General features: G+C 42.0%; 1 protein-coding gene across 1 annotated transcript in view; it reads right to left on the bottom strand.

Annotated features, from left to right (window-relative positions):
- LOC126398581 (forkhead box protein N3-like) overlaps positions 1–20,619 on the bottom strand; it is a 101,062-nt gene that overhangs the window by 47,999 nt on the left and 32,444 nt on the right. Inside the window, exon 2 of the mRNA XM_050058039.1 lies at positions 6,370–6,969. Coding sequence (XP_049913996.1) covers positions 6,370–6,951 — 582 coding nt within the window. The 5' untranslated portion in view covers positions 6,952–6,969. The remainder of the gene's footprint in view (positions 1–6,369; positions 6,970–20,619) is intronic.

The raw sequence follows: 20,619 nt of genomic DNA, 5'->3' as shown, positions 1-20,619 counted from the left end.
TGCTGTAAGGCGACAATGCTAACCACTGCACCACTGTGCCAACGTAAATAAGACCCCTGGTGATTAAAACAAGTAAAAAGACTGAATAAAGCAGTTTCGTCTTACATAAATCTGTGTTTTTATGACGCTGCTCATCACAGAGGGGTGAACTACGATGGCCGGAACGGAAAATGCAAATATCAGTGTTTGATTTTTCTGTTCTGGGCTACTGTAGATGTCGGTGCAACATAGTCATCTCCACAGATGAGGACCTGCTACCTATGTAAATGGCTCATTCTAAGGTTAAAAAAACACAATGATTCTTACTTTCAGGTGATTATACATTTAAGAAAACATATTTACTATATTATATCCCCCTAAATCCTACACACTGGACCTTTAAATCAACTCAATGAGAACGTGAAATCTGTAGAAATATCATCCACATGTTTGGGAGAGAACAGAGTGAAATGAAATTCATGTTTGCAGAAACATCAGTGGCAGCGACCTGCTGATAAATGTGCGTGGAAAAAACACAAAAAGCACCTCAGGCAGACAAATGTGAGCTCGCTCCAGATGCTGCAGTTCACAACGCTCCGAGTTAAAAACGTAAAAGAATCAAGGGCGCCTCTCATCTGCACAGGGCAAGGTTAAGTTAGAGGTGACACACTTAAGTGCAACACCGAGAGACTTCACAGCGAGTCTTAGATTACAAAACTGCCTGTTGTCTCTGCTGTGATTTCATAAGAGGCTTTGAGAAACATATCACTGCGTGTGTGTGTGTGTGTGCGTGTGTGTGTGTGTTCCTGTGTGTGCTGTTACAACACTGATCTTCAGCGCTGATCCACAAGTCTGAGGGCAACAACACTTGTCATTAAAGGCATGTCATTCAGCACAGGGAAGAATCCTGTTTGTAAACAAAGCCATGGCAACCGTGGGACGCACACTTGCTCGCACGCTCTCTCCCACCAGTTCCCACGCGCCACACACAAATTCAACAGCGAGCTTATTCTAAACTAGTCCCCATCTTGTCATCTGCCTGGATATGACCCAGAAATACAGTCACTGGAACAAATAGGCCACTGTCATATTAATCTCCACCTCTGTAAATTGATGGAAATATGATTTGGTGTGTTCACAGCGTCTCCCTGCTTCCGCCTTTCTCCCCCCACGTCTCTTTGCGTGTGCGTCTATCGCTCCTCATAACGATAACTTGACCTCCCCTTCACCAAAACCCTTCGTCTTTTCTGAGCGATGAGTAAAAACATAATGCAACGTGAAGAAGAAAAAACCATCTCAGACCCTGTAATTGCACGCTCGATTCAAAAAGACATAAACAGGTAAAGGGAAAAAGCAAAGCAGGGGGAGAAAGAGACGTATTCACATGCAGATATTCTCAGTGAAAAGCTTTGAATGGCGGAGTCTGACTGAAAATTACAGAGATTCTGTAATTGCAGCTTCAGATAAAGCGCGGCGCTTGGCAGGTAGAGTAGGAGTCTGCAGAGATGTGCCCTCATTTCTACACCGACACGGCGCTTGCACATGTGTGTGTGAGTCCTTTTAAGCAATTCATGCGTGCTTGAGTGTGTGTGTGTGTTTGTTTGTGTGTATTTGGAGGTGTATGCGTGTGTGTATGTGTGAGAGCGAAAGAGAGAAAGGGGAATAGGTTTGAAGGGTTAATTAGCGTGCTGTCTTAAACAGTGTGCAGTGACAGGAAGACAAGACGGGCTGTCCTTGCCAAAATCACCTCTATGCATGCTGCTCAACACGCACACACACACACACACACACACACACACACACAAGCACACACAAGCACACACACACACACACACACGAGTACATATGTGCATATACATAAAACGAGGACACACACTCATTCTCCCCCACTCAGCACCTCTGTGCCCATCTGAAGCTTACACGCATGCACGCACACACACACACACACACACACACACGCCTAAGTCAGTAAAGCCAAATCAGTTTTCCCGTTGCTACAGCAACAGCATACTTTTATGTCAACTGCAACCTAGTTACTATGGAGATATGTATACAAGAGAAACTCTGCGCCGTTGTAGTCAAGAGCCAGATGACAGCATAGCGTGAGGGCGTGTGCGCACACACACACACACACACACACACACACACACACACACACACACACACACGCACACACGCACACACACACACACACACACACACTATGTCCTCTTCATCCTTCAACCATTTTGTTCCTCAACACTCATAAAAGGAGGAGTTCAGGTTCACACGCTGGTCAGGGAAAGCGCTCCCATATCCTCCAGTATAATCTCTAAACACGCAAAGCCAGCATTGATCCGCGCTGTTTGTCCCCCCTGCCCCCTCCCACCCCCACCAGCACCCTCAGGCACGATGAAATCTAAAGTCTGCTGGCATCTGTGTTATTAAATCCTCCAGTATTAATTTAGCACTAATTGAGTGAGGGATTCATTCCCCGTTTACCCCGAGTGTTTAATGGAGTGAAATCTGGATAGGAAAAGCCGGTATAAAAGACTGTATCAAGACTTAAATCAAAAGCGAAATGCTGTTCCCACTGGGGGAGCGCACAACGTCTGAGTGAAAGAGAACTATGAAAGCAGAGATCATCAAGTATTGATAAGGCCGAATCTGGTACAGCTGTAGACAAAATACAGAATATGTTTGACTTCAAGTTGGATATGCCTGCAAACCGCTGATAACTGTCTGGCTGTGAAACAACTTATAACCACACATGATAGAGGGAATAATCAGCCGCGTACTGTGTTTACCATTCAGTTCGAGTGTTGTTATTTTACCCTGTAAGTATCAAGAAGACCACTGATGAATAAAAAAAATCCCTGCACTGGTTTGAATTGGGGAATTATTTTTTCAATACCTGAGTCTGTGTTTGGAGTAAAGGTGGGCGATATGGCCCCGAAATAATATCACAATATTTCAGGGTATATTTGCGATAAAAATATTCTTCACGATGTGACAAATTAGTTAAAAAAAATGTTATTATTAATTTAAGAACGTGGAATCGCAACAAAATCAGTGATCTAGTTTCACAGTTTGCTTCAAATCTTTAGCAAAAACTAAATAAAAAAGAGCTCTTATTTCTTTAGTTTGTGAACAACAACAGTAACTCAGAGTGAGATTCAGATTCTGTTACAATATTAATAGTTCAACTATATAAAATCTACCACTAAGGTGATTTCCTTCTTTTAGTTAAATCCTAAATGATTGAGTTGAGTTTTTTTTCCACCTGGACCTTTATGCTCTGCCATTTCTCCTCTAATCATCACGCTGTAACCTTTGACAGGCTGTTATGATACCACAACTATCACACAGTCACATATATGGAGTTTTTTCACGTAGGTTTACATTACTAAAGGTTAATGACAGAATCACTTGACGACACTATGTGCACACGGTGAGAGAGGAGAGGGAGAGACGCTGTGCTGCTGCCAGAGCAGCCGCTGAATGAGTTCCCTCTGAGCGCTAAGAGAAGTAAAACATTCAGGACGCCACAGTTTATTCCACATTACTGAAGCTGCTCCTCTTTTTGGAACCACCGCGGAGTCTCTTATAATTTTGCTTTTGCCGTGGGTAACAGTGTGACATCATTATGTTAACAAGTTGAAATATTTCCAATATCACAATATGAATTTTTCAAATCATATTAAAATTTATACTGGTGATATCCTGATATGGCGCACCTGTATCACCACTCACACCTCAATTAAGACAATGAAGGAACTCATATTAGGCGGGGCTGCACAATCAATGAAAATATTATCACAACAGCAATATGGCCAACTGCAATATCTGAATCACAGCTGCTATTTTTTTGATTCAGCTAAAATATGTCACATCATACTGTTATTAATGAAGCATTGTGGCTCTGTGGAGATGATGGAAGTGCTTGTTTGCGACAGACCTCAGCAAAAATCCAATCATCTTCATTTTTATATTTTATTTTAGACAAAAAGAAAGGCAAAAATCACCACCCTAATAAAATGCTGATTTATAATTCAATTCCAATATCTGTTGAAATAAATATGATTTTTTTTCATATTCTGGAGCAATAGTATTATAGTATATTATACTAATGTTCGTCTTTTACAGTGTATGCCCTGTTTTCTTTTTTTTGTCACTTTGTTTTGTTTGTTTCTATGTTTTTTTGTGGTTTGTTGTAATTTAAGTAGCCTTGTGTAACATCTTGGCCAAGAGACCACAGATGAAAAATAGCCTTTTGGCTAATCTTGGCATTTTAATACCATGTGTATTTATTTATTTGCACTGTCCCTGCTTAAATAAACTAAACTAAACTAAAACTTTGGTTTGATTACATCAAAACAATTAGACATTTATGGAAATAACAGGATCATGAAGATGAGTACATCCTTTGTTTCACACTGGCCTAGTTGTGCAACAAATATTTTATCCGTATTTTATTTAATCTTTAAAGAGTTCATGTGTGTTTAGAAATTCAGATTGAACAGCTCCTTTACTGTGTAAGATAATAGCTTAATTGCTGTGATAATTACAACTGATTAATAAGTAAATACGTTGTACATGAAAACTGGCCCTCTGTTTAGTGACGACTGATCCTCAGTTTCCACATTTGCTGCTCAGTAACATTAAAAACGTATTTCACTGCCTGAAAGACGGTCTTTTCATTAAACTGGGCTGTCTGCAGCATAAAGACACAAATACTTTACACATTCCCTTCATTCAAAGCAAGTCCTCTGCCTTGTGCTGACTTTTTTTATTTCCATATCATCTCAATATTCAGTATCATAGAAACCAGATGCAACCAGCTGAAAAAACGCAGCACCTGACAGTGCTCTGGTGTTTCTAGCCGGCCGTTTGCAGAAGAGCAGCTGGTGGGAAAAAAACACCGCTGCTTGTAAAAGTCACACCAAAGACTGTCCGACCAATGAGAATTTAGAAGGACCAGAACAACTGACCAGAAGGTGTCAGCTCTAAGGAAGTGTCAATTAAAAATGATCTGGAACCATCGAATTTTAGTGCTGAGAGACTGCAACTACGAGCGTTATCTGTTGGTCAGTGTCCACTGCTGTATAGCATGACATGCTTAGTAAGATAAAGCTAGACTGTTTATCTACAGACAAATTTCTCAAAAACAAACAAAAACAAACTAAACTTTCACACGTGCCCGGTTCATTTTTCCCTCAGTGCGGTTCGTTTGGGCAGGTGTGAACACAGCAATCACACTCAGTTGTGCACCAAAACAACCAGACTGAGACCTTCTTGAAGAGGTGGTCTCAGTCTGGTTACAAAGGAACTCTGGTGCGGTTGGTTTGTGGTGAGAAGGTGTTCCGACCTGGATGTGAACCAACTGCAGTCACATGACACATTGTTTGGGTTAAACATGAGCATGTTACAGTCCTGGAGGATTATTAATGTGCACCTCCTCCTGTACTGCCTTAATATGCACATTCAGCACATCCAATGCATCAAAACATTGTTTTCTAGTTGGAGCCGCGCCTCGTTTTCAAACTGTATGGTTTGACTAAAATGAACAATGACAGCAATATAGTCCACGATGAGCAGCGCTAAAATCAACCTGCGTAGTTGTCCCTCCATTGTGACATTAGAAAGTGTCACATTTATCTTGCAAGTGTACTCTTCTTCAACGTTTGCTTTACTTCCTGGATTTTTCCCACATGGAAATTCTGACCAATCAAGAGCAGCTTTCTCACACAAAGCATTTGATCTGGTCCACTTGTAAATGCTGCCGTGAGAACATGAACCAACTCTAGACAATTATACAACTTTGGAACAAAATTAGTCCCTGATATAGACCAAAGGAGACGACTCTAGGTGTGAAAGCCCCTAACAAACTATCCACTCACTGTCTTTTGAAATATTTGAACAATACAGAATAAGATTTCTTCCTGCACAAAAGTCAGTTACATTCTTGAATTCCACTTTGTCTGAATCACATTTATGACTACAGCAGATAAAATGTAAAAATGAGTCGCCTGCTAACAGCAGAATTCTGCCCTTTACTTTAAGGGGACGGTTTGGACACATTTAGGTCACAGGACATTTTTAAGTGGTGCCTCTGGACCAAAGCCCTTGTGAGACATAATACAACACTACGTGATACGTTTCACCACAGTGGTGAAATGAAAATAAGTTATAAAAGCATTCATGTTTAATGTTGCATTAAAACAAGCAGCCATACAAGAACATTTAATGTTCCTGATTAGGTCGGTTAATGTGCTCAAGGAATAATAAATGAACTGGAAAAGAACTGGAGCATGTTTTTGATAACCAAAAACCAAACAGTAAAAGTCAATACCCGGCCCTTTGCTTTTAGTAAAGTATATATAATCCAACACAGAGTGCTGGTGTCTTTACCTGGCTCCGGTCTTTATCCACCTTCTTGAAGCACTTGTTGAGCGACAAATTGTGGCGCACTGAGTTCTTCCAGCCAGTGGGAGCGCTTGCAAAGTAAGGGAAGTGCTCCAGGATCCAGCCGTAGATATCCTTCACCGGCAGCCGCTTGTTTGGCGCGTCCTCGATAGCCATGAAGATCAGGCAGCTGAAGGAGTACGGCGGTTTCCTGTTTGCCCCCGCTGCTAGGTCGTACGCCGAGTGGGCATCGCCGAGCAGGGGGTCATCCGGGGATGGAGACGAGGAGGAGGGTGACCGCGGGTGCTGACCGTCGGGGTCCTGCAGGGGGGAGACGCTACGCAGCCCCGAGTGGCTGAAGCTGTTGAGGAGGTCGGTGCTCTCGTGGAGCCAGGAGAGGCTGGTCAGCTCCTCGTCCTCGGCCTTGGAGAAGGAGGCGGACAGGGACAGGGAGAGGTCGGCCGCCTCCGCTTCGGATGCTGCTGTGGCGGCGTCCCCCTGCCGATATGGCGGGCTCATACCCTGCGAGGCACTGGCTCCACTACTGGGGCTCTGGGCCTTCTTACTGGGGGGCATGGTGGGTCCCATCCAGCCCAGGGCTCACTCCTGCAGAGAGAAGAGGAAGAGGAAGGAGGGAGGGAGAGAAAAAGGAGAAAACGAGGTCAGCTTGTAAAATTCACTTGGCTTCTCACATAAAGCCTCAATTTTTGTTAAAGGCCAAAGGGTGGAGACACGCAACAAGATTCTGACCACATTCCCAATTAGGCTGTGTGTGAGATCTGAGGGGAAAAGTATACATCATCATTTTTCTCTGGGGCTTTCTCTCCAGTTCTGACTGGGACGGCAAATTTAGTGCTTCACTGGTTGAGGAAATCTTGCCTTTTTCAACTACCCTCTAATTACTATCGTACCAGCAAAGTATTGACATTACACGGGGGTGCTGTCATAACATATGAACACTGTTAAAGGTCTAATAGTTGTAGGGTCACAAAGGTGACTCCGGTGCTTTGACGTCTCTACAGCAGGAGAACATATTCAAGGTTGGAACTGTGAATCAGCGCAGAATAAACTTCAATTGCTGGATTTAGAGCATTGCAAAGAGTCAAGTGTCCAGTGGTCAGACTTTTGTCTGTCATACATTAGAAGACTGAAAAGAGTTTGAAAAGCTAAAGTCTGAACCTTCTCACATCTAAAGACTACAACCCTCTTTACACTGCCTGCTCAAGGCAGGATTTTTGTGCCATTGAACCGCCTCGCTGTTCTTTATAAAAGGTTTGATCATGGAATGGGGGGACAGAGTTGTCTCGCCTCGAATTCAACAGTGGAGGTAGTAACAGCGCCTAATGAACGTCTTTGATAAGGTGGCAGCCAGCAGCACAACATGGATGTGAAGTTTTGATGACGTGTTATACATGCGACCCACTGCTGTGAAGTTTAAAAGCAACTAGTGGCTGTTAGCAGCTAATTCAAAGAAGAAGAACAGCGGCCAAAAATGTCATGAAATTGGAAAAACAATGAGGTCTGGTAGCTCCTAAACTTCAGAGCAGAGGACGAGGTCAGTCGCCATATAACGGGGGCGTTAAATGATTGTTGTTGTTTATAAAGCGCTGCCAATGCATATATTATATGTCATGCAACGCTGTTGTGTTTAACATCAACCGGCATGCTGTCTAAATCACACACTCGAGCGGCACGATGCCGCCTTTGTTTGGTTCTGTGTAAAGAAATATTTTAACAATTCCTTACATGTCTGCAAAACACTTAACTCCAGAAACACAAGACAAAGGGCGTCATATGTCGACAGTGTTCTGATCAAGGACAAACTGTATTTGTTTACAAACTTTTGGATTTCGTCGCCTCTGTTGGTTAGCTACGCTATTTTAATGTAAGGAGACAGTGGGATTGAGAGGTGAACTGTTTCAAAAGTTAAGATTTCACACCACAAGAAGTACAGGTTGGTGGATCAGATACAAATGAAACACTGACTCTTGTTCACTCCACAACTCCACCAGTTTCTCCTCCTTTTCCACAGAACAAGAGAATCAAGACTTGTTCACATTCTTGCACCTTTCAAGTGTCCCCTCCAAGTTTCCTGTTTCCTGTCGCTATTGGTTGTTGACAATGTTCACGTTATTGAACTATCTGCATGAGCAAGAGATTTTGTCTGGATGTCAAGATGAGAGACAAAACGATTAAGATCAAGGACGAATGACTTCATTCCGATCTGCGCTGACCCAAATGCTTCGAAGCTTCAACACTGCCATGGTAATCAACATCTAAATATTCCAATGCATCTTGTTTTGTTTTTATCCCAGTAAACTGACAGAGGAAACTTAAAGTAGGTGGCTAGCGTCCTTAGCAAAGCTTCAAACAATTAAACTGGCTGTCCAACAAAGAAAAGGAACAGGTGAGACGAATTGTGGAGAGTTATCTGCGGCTGTGGTAAAGCGCTTGCTTTCCATCTAGTGACATGGCTCGACATGCAGCGCTTGAGTTATTAAGAACTTACAGAAATATTCCATGCAACTGTCCACCTTCCACCTTCTCTTCCCACTCTCTATCACACACACAGAGGTGGCAAGTCCTACCGAAGTTGGGTTGGGTTTGGATGGTTGATTAGCGTATATGAATATGATTGATTACTACCACCCCCCCCCAAGGTCCTGTCGCATTACGTCGAAGCTTTGAATATTTGAAGGTAATTATCCCTGAAGCTCTGAAGCCCCAAAAGTGGTATTCCGGACAGCCCTAATTCCGACACTGGAAAATTGTCTGTGACAGTGAAACTACTTGAAAAGTCATTTGGTGTGAGGCGTGCATTAGTCCCACAGCATCTGTGACCAGAGGTGATCATGATCGGGACATCTGCCAAGAAAAGAAAGAAACAACTCAGAGTGTGACTTCAAATCCACCCCTATTCTAATCAGACCGTAATTCTCCCAACATAAGAGCAATGCCGTGCTCGTTAGACGCGGGCAGAGTGTGGTAATTGAAGGGGAGCGGGTCTGAGCATCACACCACAATCAGAAGGCTCACAAACCAGGCCTTTGATTGTCCTCTAGCACAGACAGCTGTGGGAAGGACCCAGGCAGCAGCGGCTGCAGCTAAATGTAATCTGCTCCACTCACCCTGTGAACATGTTTCAGAGTCTGGACACAAATACACACACACACATCCCCCTCGCTAGGATGAACACGTGCTCACACACACACACCCACACCCACACATACACACACACACCAGAGAGCAGCGCCATTAGGACATGGGGATTAAATCCAGATATGTTCTGGCTGGCCCCTGTGTGCTGCGATCGCTCTCTAATCCAAGGTGATCATCGGCCGATCTGTCCCCTCACTCTGCGTGATTGACTGACAGCTGTCACCCATGGCAACCCGCTGTGCCGTGACAACTGTCAGCTCGCTACAGCTCCAGTCGCCGTGTCACCATGGCAACAGAGCAAAACAACTCCTCTCTGGTTTTCTTTTCCCCGTTCTCTTCTCTGTGTGTATGTCGCTCCTCCACCTCTCCACCACCCTCTCTCTCTCTCCCAGCAGCGCTGCTAACTTAGGGACTGTTCTTTATTTATCAGAGGAGGGGGGAGGCTGGGGTCTGACTTCTTCTTCTTCTTTCTTTTTTTTTTTTTTTTTTTTTAATTTTTGACCCTCCCTGAAGCTACAAACATTTTTTGTTTTTGTTTGAGTCTCCCTGAGTCACTATGAGAAAATAACTAATTAGATTTTAATAACTTACCCCTTGATGTTTGAAAGGGTAAGATGGAGGAAGATGCCCCTTCCCCCTTAATTTCTCCCTTAACCAACATATGGCATGAAATATACTCTCAGTAGATGAACTGAATGGTTATAATGAATTGTGACATTTCTTCTGAACTGCAGCATTCTTGAGATTAATTCCACCCTAATTTAGGATTAACTGATGTAATTTTTTGTCACTGGAAAATAGTGATCTATGCATTTATATTAAGTTGCACATGAACAGCTTTGATATATACATGATGATGACGGGGGTTTGCAATGAGAGTCATTCAATTTATTTTAAAAGAAAGAAAGAAAGAAAGAAAGAAAGAAAGAACTTTTTTCCCTTTAGCAAAGGGGCATTCTGCCTCAAAATATTGTTTAGTTATTTTATCTAGTATATACACATATATGATATTTAATAGCTCATGTCTACATATTAGAGTAGTATTGTAGTTTTAACAGCTTGCTAGCATTACTAGCTAGCTCGCTAGCAATCATTAGCATTGCTATCGAGCTAGAATTAGCCAACATATTTAGTAAGCATCCAAATCAATCAGCCTGAAGGAAAAGCTAAAAGGCCTGTAATCCATGATTGGATCAGGATTTGGATTTTGGTTCATTTTATTTAGTGACACGTCCAAGGACTGTGGGAAATGTGTAAATCCAATGATAATTTCTGTTTTTACAGCTTCTGGCTAGAAAAAATGGCATGTTTGTGGTCAAGAAAAAAATCTACACAATCTATCTCAATATTTTGAAATCTCCTCTAAACTACTGTAGAGTACTAAAATGCAAAATGATGAATTAGGCTACAGTTACAGTAAAGGTAAATAAAGTACAGTTAAATAAAATACTGGTATAACAAAGTTAAATAAAGTATTGTTACAATAAATTTAGATAAAATATTGTTATCTTTAAATACATCAAAGCCGAACCACTGGTGCTTTTATTTTGAAGCCCCTGGTTCAATCTCGGGCCGCACATGTTGATGTTTTTGCCGTAAACTTAAAACCTGCAGTCAAAAGTTGTTGTTAGCAGCTAGCAGAAAGTTTAACTGTCGCCGCTGTGTCTTTAAACGTGAGTTTATTCTCTGTAAGCTGAAACAAACAAACAGCTCTACAGTTCAAATATTAATGATATTTGCATGTCGCAGTGGTGCTTCATGGTCGCAAATGCAAGTAGCGTCCTGCCGCCCTGCAGATAAGACACGCTACACCTGCTCCACACTGTCTCTCAGGAGTGTGTCTTTGTGTGTGTCTGTGAGACGGAGAGAGCCATGTCCGTGGCATAACAAAATGACGTGACAATCTATACTCATTGTGATACAGTTATTTTATACGTCCCACAAGGAACAAGCTGCGATACATCGAGTATATTTGACACATCGCCCACCCTTAGGTAAAATAAAGACAAAATACAGCCAGAATAAAAAACTCAAGTCCCTCCCCAGTGCTTAAAAAACTATTTGACATGCCTCCCCCTTTTTGCACCACCTCCTCCCCACTCATAAATACCGAACAGTCCCTTAGCGGTGTTGATAGGCTGTAGTGGAAGGACTGAGCTAAATATAGAAATGTGATGTATAGCTGCTGTTGCTCAGCGTATAGTCGGACAGCCTATAGTCACCCTCGCTGCTCCTTCTGCGGCGCAGGGAGACGCTCGGCGGAGCTGCGTGCCTTTGATCTCCTCTCCTCTCTTTTCACTCCTCACACTTCCTGACAGCACGCGCGCTCATTCAACAAGCTGTACCTGTCTGAGGTACGCCGTTGTTGCACCAATATTGACATTGAGCGTAATGAATTCAAATTGGCCCCGGTGACGATAAGCTGAAAATAGTGAGCGCGTAATCAAAGGGATGGGCGAGGTGGAAAGGGTGTTTGACAGGCTTTTCAAGGTGTGTGTGTCTCTTTGTATGTTTATGCGTGTTTGACAGGCTTGTCACTGTGTGTGTGTGTGTGTGTGTGTGTGTGTGTGTGTGTGTGGGGAAGGAAGTAAGGGCATCGTAGTGACATTGTTCCTGGTAGGAGTCCACTGGAATGCAGAGATGGGCTCTGATGATGCTCTCTTTCTCTCCATCTCCTCTTCCTCCTCCTTGTTATGTTGCCATAGCGGCAAGGGGGCCATGAAACATTACGGCTGACAGTAAAGTCATCTCATTTTACTGTTGCTATGACAACAAACTCCTCACTGTTGGTTGGGGCCAGTGCGAGCTGCCGCCCAAGCCTCGTGCCTGAGTGTGTGTGTGTGTGTGTGTGTCAGTGTGTGTCAGTGTGTGTTTGTGCCACCACGTCTCCCATGGGCTCTCATAAAGCTTAACACACTTGCTCAGCTCTAAACAAACTTTCATGCAACTTCTACAGCGGCCCCTCAGGACCGACTGCTAAAGGACAAAGGCAGATATCGCTCAAGTTCAGACTAAATGATGGCTGCTGCGTGAGCGTGTGTGTGTGTGTGAGTGTGTGTGTGTGAGAAGCATCCTCACATTTGTTTGACAGATGGGACTGTGCTATTCTCTCTGTCTTCTTCATTCTCTGGATCTCTTTTGTGTTTGCATGCTTTGTTTTGATTTGTGTTCGTCTCTGTTTGGCATGTCCACATTTGGCTTAGCGTGTGCATGTGTTTTTTTTGTTTTTTTTGTGCCTCTCACGTTTGTGTGTGTTTGCATCGGACTGTAAGCACACTCTCCGACTATCTGTCAATAAGTACTCTCTACATTTAAGTGTCCGTGCGCACCACAGGGTTCCCACTTATATTCACGGACAAAATCTTCCATGACTTTTCAAGGACCCGTAATCATTTTTATTTTGCTCCACTTGCCCAACATTTTTCAGACTCTATTCAAACATAATTTCAGGTAGCTGGTATACATGAAGGGACCCTGCTGGCACCAGGGGTCTCATTTATAAAAGTGTGTAAGATCCATGCTAAAAATGTGCGTGGCATGTGCTAAAAAATATCGACAATTTCTACAATCAGGCCTTCGCCTCACCATCTGCGTCGCCAGTTCCTGTGTCCCAAAAGTTCACGAGCATGGGTGATTCCCACCAAGTCTGGTTTTATAGATCACAACTTTTGCGTGAAAAGTGGCGTACGCCTCTTTCAGGTCTTGTTTTGTGCGTACGCAATGTTCATAAATGAGACCCCAGATGTGAAACTGGCATCAGAACGACGTTGGACTCTTAGGTCAGGCAGATGTTACATTTTGGCTGGAATGAAAATCAAGCTAAACATTTTAAATGTCTATGACTTAAGAATTCCACGTTGTGGGGATGTTATGACATTTTGCAGATGTTTGGTTTTGTTCTCTGTACCTGACTAAATGTCGGTGTTCTACATCAAGATGACGCTGGCATGAGATGTTTGGAAGATGTTCGATTATGGTAACTAACAACACAACTTAAAATCAACAAAATATCCGTGCCACCTGTTGTCAGTATTCTACATCAGTTGACGTTAGCGTTAGATGTTGTCCTGACATTGAATTTTGGTCACCTGATGTCACAACCTACATTCAGCCAAATATCAACATCTAAAGACACATAAGAAACGTATGTGATGGTAAACAAAACATCATGCATCAACGTATATTAGAGCTAAGTTACGTTGTCAGCTACAGAAAATAAATCTGCCGGTAAGTTAAATTATGTGGAAGGATATCAGTGTGAGACTACTGTAACAATTTCATGACACACTAAAATCCCAGGGTTTCCCACACATTCATTCCTTTGTGTTGGCCCGCAAGGATTAAATTATCTGCCTAATTTCTATCTTTCGAGCTGGGCCACTCATTAAGAGCGCTAAACTGTTGGTTATATATATGTCACCACACTATCAGAGTGCAGAACGCACTCTGGGCAGAGACGGAGCAGCAGGACATCAAGCACATTGAAAGTAAAACTTTACCATTCATTCTGCTGGGTCCAAAAGTTTGCTTTCACTCGCAGCAGCTGCTCCTCTCATCCATCAATCTGATTTTAAGATTATTATTACCATTTTTTGCCTTTATTGGACAGGATAGTCTAAGAATGAGAGGGGGAGAGAGGGGATGACATGCAGCAAAGGGCTGCAAGCCAGAATCAAACCCGAGGTGCAAGTCAAGGACAGTGCCTTCGTATATGGTACACCTGCACTACCCACTTAGCCATCGGGCACCAATCCGTTGTTCTGATCTGATCTGCTCCAAAGTGATTGACAGATCAATTATCCACCCTGCGGACAATTCCTGTTAAAGAAAACAAAGAACCACCTGCGCTGCGTTCACGGACCTACAAAAACATCTGAATTTAGAGACAGGGCACAGAATGATACAAAGGGTCACACTCGCATTTAAAAGGAAAAATAAAATAAAATAATAAAAAAATTATAAAAAATAATTAGCAATAGAAATAAAAATTAAAATAAAATAAAATAAAAAAGTAGTTTGCTGTCATTGTCCACCCACCCTTCATCATCATCTACTGCCACACACACGTTAATTCTGTGGGAAACACTCAATTCCATGACTTTTCCAAAACTTTCAATGATTTTTATTATTTCTATGACTTTTCCAGGCCTGGAAAATGTGACTGTGAAATTCCATGACTTTTTACAGGTTTTACATCACCGTGGAAACCCTGAAATCAGTGCGGCTTAAGGCAACTGTAATCTGTACGGTCTCTCGCTGTGATCCGGCACCACGCCGGCTCTGTTTGCACTCTGCACCCTGAAAACATGGACTTAAAAAGACACCACTCAATTAGAATAAATGGCTTTCTCCGTTTGAAAACACTGTTCTCTAACGCTTAGAGGTTGGTGGTACACTTAAGTCAGATTGTTTCTATTATTATGCCCGCCATGAATATAGGTTTCATAAGACTCTGACAGGTAACAAAGGCTGGAAATTACCACGGCAACTGTGTTGAACACTCAGACTTCCTCCGACTCCACAAGTGAAACAGCTCTGATATTATTACACATGACAGCAGAAAACTATAATCTACAACAAATCTGAAAATTAGATTAAGTGATTTACTCAGCAAATAACAAAACAAATTTTCAGCTTTCAAAGTCTCAAACATGAACATTTTCAAATTTTTGCCGTTTTAAATTGTAATTAATTTTTGTTTGGACAAATCAGTCAATCTGAAGAAGTAACATTGGGCTGTGGGAACTTGTCACGGCCATTTTTTACCATTATTTTACTTCTGAAATTACGTTTTTCCAGAACCTTTCAACCCCACCTTACTGCCACAAAAAAAGTGTGCACTGAAATAAGGCTGCAGCGGTTTAACATGAATTTATATACTGTGGAATCAAAATTGATCTTACTGTATTCTCTTGCATATCTTTGGTATTGAAGAAAAAAAAAAAAAAAAAAAAAAAAAAACAGGAGGAAGAATCTCACCTTCATACATGCATTTAGTTTCCTCCTCGGCTGCCTGTTAGACTGTTAAATATACTGTATCAATTGTAACAAAGCATCTGTTCAACCTATTTTATTTTTATTTGTTTTGTTTTATTTTACTTTGTTTAATTTAATTTAGTTTAATTTAATTTAATTTTTTTTATTTATTTATTTTAATTTTTATTTTTGTGTTTATTTTTATTTTACTTTTTTTTTTGTTACTTTGTTTAATTTAATTTAATTTTATTTCATTTTATTTTTCGGCCATTTTCCAACTTATAAAACACAAATACACAGGTAGATAGACAATAAATAAACACTGAGTTAATACTTTCGTTGTGTAGGCTGAAGCCTGAGCTTATTACACCTACAGAAACGTAATATTTTCATCTGGTGACTGGGCTGTTCAACCATATTATATGGTCTCCATCTGCAGATGGAGTTTGCAGTTGTCATGGCGACGGATCTGTTGACATCATGCTCTTATGTTTTTATCCACAGCACAAAGTGTTGGCTCGAAACTTAAAGGAATAATTCAATATTTCGGTAAATGCTCATTGCTGACGTCTTTCAGAGAGTAAGATGAGAAGAGTGATAGCACTCTCATGTCTGTACTGTATCAAACCACAACCAGCAGCCAGTTGGCTTAGCAGAGTCTCCTCTGGTTGCCTGGCAACCTCACAATGAGGACAAGACAGGGAGTGACTGCACCTGCCAGAGAAACACTCCGCTACATAACCATCTAAAAAACCACAACTTTCTTTTACACTTGATTTTTGTACCAATAAACAAACCAGATATAATGTGTTAATCAGTGAGCTGCAGAGGCGCTCTTTGTAAGGCTGGGCTTCATGAAGAAAATCAAATGTCACAATGGTTTTGAGCAAAAACCTCGATGTTGTAGGGTTCACTTTTGGTGTTTTCACAATGAGACTTTTCTAATCAGTAATGTGGACGTAATGCTAGAACAGTCTGGTGAGTTCACAAAATGACATAATTTTAATGTTCAGCAGCCTTTAAAACAGAAAAGACAACAAAATCCAAAATCTAAGCTGATATGTAGTCTCATATCAGGATGAGGATAAAATATCCATTTTATTGCCCAGCCCTAGCTGGTAGGCAGATATTGTTAACCTTAGACTGAGTCAAGCGAGCTGTTTCTCTATGTTTCAAGCCTTTATGCTAAACTAAGCTAACTGTCTCCTAGCTCTACTTTAATATTTAATGTTGTATTCACACTTAATTGCTTCGCACAACAATTTGCGCGAGTAAATTGCATGTAAAGTCAATGTACAGACACGATAAGAAGCAAATCCTCGGCTGGTGGAGCAATGGACACGATGGATGTGAAGTGAATGATGCAAGATATGTGAATTAAGCAGCATGAATTAAGCAAGTAGTGCAATTTTGCGTTATACGCTTGCGGTGGCACTTGACCCATGTCAATGACGCCGCCGTCATATGACGCCGCCGGTGTGTTTTGGCCTATACAGTTGGCGTGTAGCTGAGTGTAGTTTGGTAGAAAGAAAATAGTTCCTACATGAAACTGCTCACAACAGTCTGTGGATTATCTTGAGTAACCAGGTCATGATTTCTGGAAAGAGACATTGATGTTGAGTTTTTCAAAAGTATTTTTTTGGCTCTTTGAGCACCACAAGTCAAGTGCCATCTAGTTCCAATATATAAGATAGACAGAAAGACAGCTCTACGGCCGATACCTCCAACACTCGACAATTCACAGCAAAGCAATCACCCAGTACCAAACCCGCAAATAAAATTAAGACATAATATCATCGGCAAATCACCCTTTTGGCAGGTCAGTAACCGGGTACTCGATCCAATGCAGAACTCAGAAGTCCGTTGTTTTCGTCAAAAAAAGGTCCGAAACTTTCGTCAGGTTCAATTTTCTACGTTTCATGCATCCTTCAGAAGCCTTTAGAGACGTTTGACCAAACATCAGTGAAGAAAATGTGGCAGCGGGACACAGCAACGACAAGACAGAGTAACAGGGCGCAGTCATTTCATCCACTGAAAGAATTTTTATGAAAAAAAAAGATTTTTTTTTACACCAAATAGAACAATAAAACACATCAGAATCAGTGTGCAAAGGCCTTTGTGCAACTATATTAAGATTGCAACACAATTTTCACCACAATAATCTAAAGAAGTAAACCAGCTAAATCTGAGCTGCATTTATTTTTTTTGCTGAGGCTATGTTTATCACTGCATGTCTGACGACATATTGACGAACCTAAAGGTCCTTGTTGCAGCTGTATCGAGCCTCAGCTGACAGCAGTGTGCCATTAAAAGAAAAACATTTTTAAAATCAATACACTCTGTTGTCGTCTGCATAAAACAATGAAGGAATAAGACACAGTGTTGTTACAGATTTAATAGCTAACTGTGCACCAGTCAACATGATCCAACCACAGATACTTCTTTAGCAATCAACACTCAAATTTAAATCCACTGAGACGCTTTGTGTTTTTTAGGATTTGACTGTGACCAAAATGGATGAGTTCAAAGTGACCCCGCTGACCTCTGACCAGCTGAAGCTCTCTGAAGCCTTCGAAGCAGAGGCCAGCGGTGTTTACACAGAGGGGAGAAGGTTAACAAAGCCCTCCGAGAGCCGAGAGGGTGCGGGCTAATTCATGTGCTCTAATTGACAGTGTAATCATCTTACGCCGCATTCATGCTGCCGCAGATACCCGTCTAAATCACATGCCACATTTACGTAATCCTCAGAAGATCTTCATTCCCTGTCGGCAGCTTCTTCTGTCTGACTTGCGGCCGTGTTTTTTTGTGAGCCGCAGCCAGAGGAAACATTTCAATAAAGCACTTCTTTTCACTGTCTTGTGCTGGAGCCTGCTGCAATATTAGCCAAACTGACTTTCAGAGAAATCCCCAAGTCATCAAGTTACAGAACCCCACAAACCACATCAATGCAGAAATATTAAAATAAAACCAAGATAGGCTTATGACATGCTGTCAGCAGCGCGTTTATGCTCGGCTCTGGGCCCCGGCGGACTGAAGCGACTATTACAACTTTGTCAGTTTGATCGTGGCTCATGACATATGTTGCATGTCACATCCTCCTGCTCCTCGCCTTCCTGTCAGTCTTCACTATACAGCCCAATAAAGCCAGTGCCATGAAAATAATCCCCCTACCCCAGAATGGAGTAGTAATAGTAGTGTAGGAGATAGCGGCGAAGAATGCAATAGTAGCTGGTAGGAGTTATTACTTTGCAGAGGGGTGAGCTGAACCTTGTGGCTCCTCTGGCCACAGTGATAAAGCAGAGAGTCAGATGCACCGAGGCAAAACTAATCTGGAGTTTTGATGACAAAAGGACGACCTTTATCCCTCCTACACATTCGCTGGATGGATGGAAGGGGAGAGCAAGACCAACAGAGAGAAGGAGAAAATGAGAACTCTCTCAGAGACTGGAAAATAATAACTTCTGCTACATATATGTCAACACCGGTTGGAGGAAGCCTTGTGATGTTCTCCATTTTCAGCCCATGAAATCGTTTCCACCCCCCCCTCTCTCCGTCTGTATTTCCTGCTTTTCCCTAACGACAAATGTCAGGATTCCAGAGGGCTTTAAGGAAGCGGAGCAGGACCAATCACATCCTATGAGGTCTGACTGTGTCTTCCTTTCATACAAAGAGTTATGGAATAGAGGTCAGAGGTCAGGGTGTCCCAGAGGACTGCTCCTGACCTCCTGGTCCTCACTGCAGCTCTCGGCTGCCTGGCAACTCACACAGTCACACACGCTCATATTAACATGCACACATTCAGACACACAGGCTTTCTTCGCCTTTTTTCATCAGAGGACTGATCTGGTCTGTGCAGAGGAGCAGATTCACCATCAGACTATTTTAATCTTTAAAATTCAAACATGAATTTCGCTTAAGATGACCTTTATAACTGACCTTTTAGCCCCGCCCACACCAGTTCTGGTCCCTCACTGACACAACAGTTGTCAAAATCTAACTTAACACTTGATGTTTTTGTGTGCACTGTGCTGCTGACTGTTTTCTTCTGTATGTAAATGTTTTTAAGGGAAAGGCTGGGATCAACATTTCATTTTTTTCTGTATGAAATTTCACAAGAAAATGATGATAAACTAAATTTTTACTTACGATTAATTCAATTTATAAAATCTTAATAAACGCAATAATTTTATTTTAATTTTTGTAGAAAATTGCGGTTGTTGAATTCGATTTTTTTTTTCACAGATTTAAGTCAGACATGAACTTCCTGATTTGATCCCATTTCTGACTGAATTTTTAAGGCTGCACAACTAATTTTAGAGTCAGTCCGAATTTCTGCTTCCCTGGGTCTCGTATAGGGGAAGCGAGGACTGATCAGCTGCTCCTGACTGGCTGCCGGACGTTCAGATAAATTTCTGACCTTTTAAAAAATTTTGTCGGTCAGGCTCTTGCACAGTTGAGGCAGAGCCACAAGTTGATTGCCTAACACCCGGGCCACACTGTCCCCGTGAGCAACGCTGCTCCGGTGCAGTTCAGCTGCTGCTTAGCTGCAGATCATCATTGGTCGTTTAGTCACAGAAAAAACAAACATGAAGCTCTATTAGGAGCTGCACCTTGTCAAAATAAATCCAAACCTGTATGACTGGACCATGTGTGAATTTAATCTGAAAGGACAGACACAGGAAGTGTCCTCGTCAGGTTAATTTCCAGGGCTGGTACCTGCGGTTATTCCACAGGCTAGTTAATAACATGTCGGGCAGGAAATCCAAAGTGTGGGATCATTTTGAGAAGGTGAAGGACGAACCCAAGGTGATATGTAAACTCATCTTCATTGGTCGACTACAAACATGACGTATCATCTGAAACATGGAAGTAGCTACATGCCCATTAGCCCACAGCGTCATTAACAGGCGGCTCGCTCAGTGTGTGACGTGCACTTGTAGATAAAATATATATATGTATTCTTAGTTGGGGCAGTCGTACTAAAATAGTTATTCATTGCTCCTCTATTGTAATAAATATCATCCAAAGTACAAAATCAGACACAGCTGTAATGTAAAGAGCACAAGAAACTTAATTATAGAGGTCCATGTTAAACAGGTAAAGGCCCCTGCAGAGCCTCTC

This window comes from Epinephelus moara, chromosome 12 (assembly GCF_006386435.1).
Source record: "Epinephelus moara isolate mb chromosome 12, YSFRI_EMoa_1.0, whole genome shotgun sequence".
NCBI lineage: Eukaryota > Metazoa > Chordata > Actinopteri > Perciformes > Serranidae > Epinephelus > Epinephelus moara.
The sequence above is the reverse complement of the archived record's forward strand: the minus strand, read 5'-3'. Positions and strand labels throughout refer to the sequence as shown.